The sequence below is a fragment of the Anopheles coustani genome, chromosome 3 (assembly GCF_943734705.1).
Source record: "Anopheles coustani chromosome 3, idAnoCousDA_361_x.2, whole genome shotgun sequence".
NCBI lineage: Eukaryota > Metazoa > Arthropoda > Insecta > Diptera > Culicidae > Anopheles > Anopheles coustani.
This window is the reverse complement of record NC_071288.1, coordinates 69,996,261-70,002,476: the sequence shown is the minus strand read 5'-3', so window position 1 is coordinate 70,002,476 and position 6,216 is coordinate 69,996,261. Positions and strand designations below refer to the sequence as shown.

At 39.5% G+C, this 6,216-nt stretch overlaps 1 protein-coding gene across 1 annotated transcript; it reads left to right on the top strand.

Annotated features, from left to right (window-relative positions):
* The first annotated feature begins 4,798 nt into the window (after positions 1-4,798).
* On the top strand, positions 4,799-5,366 carry LOC131266110 (fibroblast growth factor receptor 1-A-like). The gene is made up of 2 exons (XM_058268473.1): positions 4,799-5,238; positions 5,360-5,366. Exons 1-2 carry the CDS (start codon positions 4,799-4,801, stop codon positions 5,364-5,366), a joined length of 447 nt encoding a protein of 148 aa, XP_058124456.1.
* Positions 5,367-6,216: the final 850 nt, after the last annotated feature.

Here is a 6,216-nt window from a genome sequence, read left to right as displayed (position 1 = left end):
GTATCAAAAACCGAAAAACAAATTCTACAAAGGGTCAGCAACATAGCACAAACTCTAACGACCCAACCTGCTTATGCTAATCGATCCCATTAGATCGCTTTAATCCGAGCGTGTTGAACCATAACACAAAAACAAAGCGTCGACGCCTGATCACTGCTTTCCCATCCGATCGGTTTTCACAAAGGGAGTTAATTAATCGAAATAAATTTCATGAAATGAGACACGGTTGTTTTCCATCGGTGGCGGCGTTTCTTATGATCTTTTTAAGATGCGAAAGAAAAGGAGGAAAAGAACAAAACGGTAAAGCATCAGGTAAGGATAAATTTCGAAAATCGTTCAACCCGGGAAAGAGAACATTGGAGTACAATACCGTACTTTGCTTGACGACAAATTTAGAGCCATCGTGAAGCTTATTAGATGTTGTTGATTTGTTTTACTTTTCATACATTTTATTTTATAATCATTTCCAACAACATACCAAAAAAAACCCTTTTCTAATCCATTTTCAGGTAGAATATATTTGTTGGTGGCTTTTAGTAGACTTGCATTTCATTTTCCCATTTCAGGATGCAGAGAAAGATTAGAATCTACCCACCTAATTGAATTCCATGACCCCCACATCGTGCTACATTCGTCCTCTTCCACCCACTTCCTCTTAATTTACCACCTTGTTCCCTCTAGCAAAACGCGAAGTGACGAAACTTCCCGGTGAAGCTACGAAACGTTCCACTCACGAGTGCTTTGGGCTGAATATTAATAACAATTCCATCAGCGACACCTTTTAACTAGTTTAATGTTCCTTTTTCTTGTTTTTCTGTTGTAACCATCCGGTTTCGCTTGAATCGCTGGCTGCTCCGTGCCCGGTGTCCATGGGTACTTTTTTCTTGTCACTCCAAGATCAAAGCAAAAACCCATCTAACTTGTCGACGAATTATTCGGCTAAAAAAAGGAATTAATTAAAAATAATTTCCACCGCTTGCGTTACCGTAATTAGCGCCCAGAAGTTTCTAATGCGCATTCCCGGTACTGCGGAGCCCCGTAGGGAATATCAATTCGACGGCTTTTCCCCTTTCGGAGCGATTTTTCGTTTCGCTGCCCCCTTTTCCTTATTCTTTTTCCACTCCCTTTGACGGGTTCACCTAACGACTTCGTCTAATCCCTGTGGGAACCGTAACCCATACCCCCGGTTGGACAGGACCCAGGCCGGGAAAACTTCCGTCCTGGCCCGTCGGGTGCATCACTTTCGGGTGTGCCACCGGTTTTTTCTTTCCTATTCCCCTGTGGGGAAATGACAACTGTCGATGTGTCGTGGTCCCGGTGGGAAATGCTGCGATAATTTTCCTCATGCGCGCTCGGGAGAAGGAGGGGTGGAGGGAAGGGAAAGTGCTGCATTGGATTACGATCTTTGGGCGTGCAACCGAAGGAATGGCCATTAGCGTGATGACGACAGATTTTACTGCCCTCCCCGGTGGTCGTAATGCTGTCCTTAAACATTCTATTATCCATGCTCATTTTTCATGCAATTTGGCGGGCGATCGTAAATGCGATTAGGAATGTGAAAGGAGGCGATCGGGGTAACCGGTAATGGATACGGATGGCGACGACTAACCAACTACATACACCTGCAATTAGTAAAATGGATACTACTTACATAACGGACTACTTGACACTAGGAAAAATTGTGACGTTCGTGGAAAATGCTTTCCATTTTTGTAAAAAATGCTTTTACCAACACGCTGTTATTGTTGAACTTAAGATGTTTTAATATTGATTTGGATATTTATTTAGAATAACTTTACTATTGAAATTACTCAACATCGCTTATATTACTGCCAAAGCCGTTTTTTTTTTAAATATGTGACCACGATAATAATTTCTGCATAAAGTACACAAGAATTAGGTTTGGTGATTTTAGCACACATTTTACCATTTCGTAAAAAATTTAAAAAAATATAAATTAGGTCCGCTACTAATTTCAAGCTGTTTTTTCATAAAAATGTTTGTTCATTTAAATGATAATGATAAAAAATTACTCATTCAATGTGCGGACCATCGCTTGCCACATCTTTTGCCCCTCTTGCGCTGTTGCTCCTTGGAAGCTGAACGAGTCATTTTGGTCAAAACTGATGGAGGAAAAAAAAAGTTTTTAATTTCAAGGGGCTGAATACCACAACAAATCAATCACTCATTCCACACCGCCAGTGAATCATTCACCATTCACGTAGAATATTCGTACCATTATCACGAATAAGGTTTTTTGGTGTTGACCATTGTTTTGGAAATGAGAAAAAATATTTAAGCAAACCGCAACCTCGATTGCAGTTCACTTATCAGAGCGAGCAGCTGACCTTACAAGTACTATTGCATAAGAATAATTATGACCGGTCCAAACGGTATACTGAACAAATAAATAAGTCAGTATTAAATCATACCTTTTCCCGGAAAGGTTGCTTAAATTCTGCTTTTCAATAGGAAAAGTGAACACAAGTGACAACGATTCAAAGAAAAAGCTTTGTGTTTAGGAAAAAGTTTTGCTATCCAAATCGCGCATAGTTTGCGCTAGAAAATGTGGAAAGTGTTTCTATTTCTGATACACATTGTATGGCCTGTCGTTGGTGAGTCAAAAACAGATTGTTAGAATTCAATCAACTGTTGCTAAACGTTGTGCAGCACTTACCCAGGATTATCGCAATCATTCAATATAACTAACAAGCCACGGAGAATAGATGGTCCATATTTCGTTGTAGATACATTGCTTTGAGCCTAAAATGCATTGAGCCAAAATCAAATCAAAATCGTGCAATTGTGGATATTTTCATGGCGAAAATAATGTTTCCCATTTCAATTAGGGATGACGATCGATTTGAATATTTCACTTTTTAACAGAAATTGCGCGTTCCCATTGAAAACAATGCAAACACTATGCTGCATATCAATAAAGTTGCATTGGTGAACGTTGGAATTTACTATTGTTGCCTGAAGAAACGGAAAAAACGGAGAAATCCCTGCAGAACTATGCGATTGGACTATTTTTAGCTTTTTAAGATTTTTGGGGCACAGGATTAATCAGACCCGATGCTACAAGCTACAAAACTGTGGCTGAAAGTTCCAATTACAGTATCGCTACATCTAATTACAATACATACACTAGTGCTGTTGATATCTACAGCGAAGCAAATGATTCATTTTGTTCACATTTCGAACAACACCATACGCAGTCGTCCTGCATAGAACAAGTACATACCTGGCATGATTTGTATACTATGATGACTAAAATTAGTGTAAAAAACGTTTCCATACAACAAACAGTTTGGTTCAATAAAAAATACCCGAAGAAAGATATCAATGCAACATAAAAGCTCCATATAATGATATTTGGAGAGCTCATGTCATTTGTCGTATGCTTTATCCGCCACTAACATCTCCAAACACAATTTCTCATCTATAGCAACAGTGGAAATGGATGACGTTACTGCACTTTGGACTGATGAATCCGTTCAGTTTGTCTGTCGAGTGCGCAACGAGCTAAAGCCAAAGATCGTCATGGAGTTCTGGCTATGTGATGAACGAAATTTGAATTTTTCGAATTGTAACACTGCAAAAATCTCTTCACTGGATGTCAAGGTAGGTATTTGAAATGAAAATTTTATCCATCAATTTTAAAACGAAAAATTTTATTTACCTGGTAGTCTTAATCGATTCTTTGTAGGTTGAACGCACAAATGACGCATTCGAGTATGAGGCTTATGGTGAAATAGCACCACCAAAACACGGTGTTGCAGCCTGCTTTGCAAACGTATCAATATATCCTCCGTTTTCATTTGCAAAACTGTTTCTGGTACATTCTTACGAACAACTCGAGCTTGAGATGGTATCACCCGAAGGCATAGTTCATGGAGCGGATACGGCCGTTTTTAGATGCCGAGCAAATGCTTACAATTTCACCAACCGATTCATACTCATACAAGACCGATTAATACTGAGTGAAACTGGACACATAAACAACTACGCTTGGGAAGTGAACTTCACAATTGAAACTCTATCTCGGAGCCATGTGACATGCGGGGCCTACCACATGACAGGAGGGTTTCAAAACGTGACTCTAGACCTGGGCGAAAAATTCAACCCTCTGAACAAAGCGGACGCAAGGATCGTACAGCTATCATATCTTTTCTTTGGAGGATGCCTTGTTGCTATTGTTGGGTTGGTTTGGTTTGGGTGTAATGGAAGTAAACAACATGCCAAAGCAGTAGAGGACGTCGAAAAAGATGCACAATACGATGCAGAAGATGATGATGAAGACGAAGACTCGTCCCAGCCTAGCGATTTAGTGTCGACCATTCCACCAGAATACTCATTTCCGAAGGATAAGCTGTTATTCGGACGGAAGATTGGCGAGGGTGAATATGGCATTGTAAGAATAGCCCAAGCGAAGGACATTATGGTCCACGAACCATTCACAACCGTTGCAGTGAAGCAAACGAAAAACTGTTCACGTACCTCACTCCTACAAGGAATGATTTCGGAGATCAAGATGATGATTCTGGTCGGTCAGCATTTGAACATCGTCAATTTCTTAGGAGCGGTTACTGAGAATATTCAAAATAGTAAGTAGAAACCAAAATCAGAAATGTTGTTACAAAATGAGCGTTCAAACCCACTTCTCTTCATTGTAGATGAACTGATGATCATCTTGGAGTATTGCCGTTATGGAAGCGTGCTTAGCTTCATGCAATCTAAAAGATCGACATTCGTGAATTGTATCCATGATCTGCCTATGACTTGGATCACTTCTATTATGAATCCTGAATCAGGCGAGCGCGACCCAGACGATGAATCCAAAATAAGCTTGCGAACCACGGATCTAGTCGGCTGGGCTACACAGATCGCGTTTGGGATGGAGTACTTGTCGTCCAAGAACATATTCCATGGAGATCTGGCCGCTCGCAATGTCCTGCTCTGCGAGAAAGGTGTGGTGAAGATCGCCGACTTTGGTTTGGCTCGAGAGTTCAACCGTGTTACGTACTATAAGAAAACTCGCAACGATCGTGTGCCCTTCAAGTGGATGGCTTTGGAGAGTATCTTTGAGCATAAGTTCAGCATCAAAACGGATGTTTGGTCTTACGGCGTGTTGTTGTGGGAGTTGTTCACTCTCGGAATGCCTCCGTATCCCACTCTGGCCGTGAACGACGAGTTCTTCCAGAAACTAAAGGACGGATATCGATTGGAAAAACCGATGTACGCCAATGAGGATATTTATTACACTATGCTGTCTTGTTGGTGCGTCAATCCAGAGCGTCGGCCAACATTTCACACATTGGGACAGTTTTTCAACTTAATGTTACCACCCGCGTTGCAGAACGTAAGTAAACTGGTGCTGATTTGCTTATCACATGTTGCATTAATGTACCAAGCTTCCTTTTTAAATTTTAGCATTACCTTGGATTGAATGATCAATATCTTCAGATGATGACCAGAAATGGCAAATCTTAAAGAAAATCAGAAACGAACGAGTTATCAAATGGACAGTGTTTTCCCTTCTTACTTAGTAATACTTGCCTGCATGCAGTTTACTTACTGGTGAAGAATAGATCTAGTTTAATATAATTCCACTCCTTTCTCTTTTAATCTTTCATATCATGATGCACTCGTAGTCGTATTAACAAAATTGGGTTTTTCTTATAATTTTTTTTTCTATTTTAGTTTTTACTAAATATATGAATTTTTTTTTAAATTATCACATAATAAAAAGAAACAGACTTTCTACTGTAACAATCTAATACAGCGCGAGCAATTTCTACTAACGCATCCCAATTTCTTTAAGTTCTATTCCTTTACTGGCCATTCTGGCATAAAAGTTCCTTTACTGGCCATTTTCGACCGCAAACAAAAGTAAATTTGCTATCAACCAAAGTTGAACTGATGATTAAATCGTTCACATTTTATGTCATAAGACCTCAAACAACCATCAAAACACCAAGCAAAATTAAAATGTAATACAAAACATGATGAAACATTGTGCTGTGTACTCATTTGTACTTACAACGTGAATCTGGTTGCGGACCTATGGCTTAGAGGAAAAATTACATATAAAAAATGAGAAAGGACAATGGAATTCTGTAAAATATTACTAAACCTAAAATAAAGCTAAAATAAACCTAATCAAACCATAATGTATGCGTAAATTGTGCCAAGAGCAGAGATAAAATCATTGCA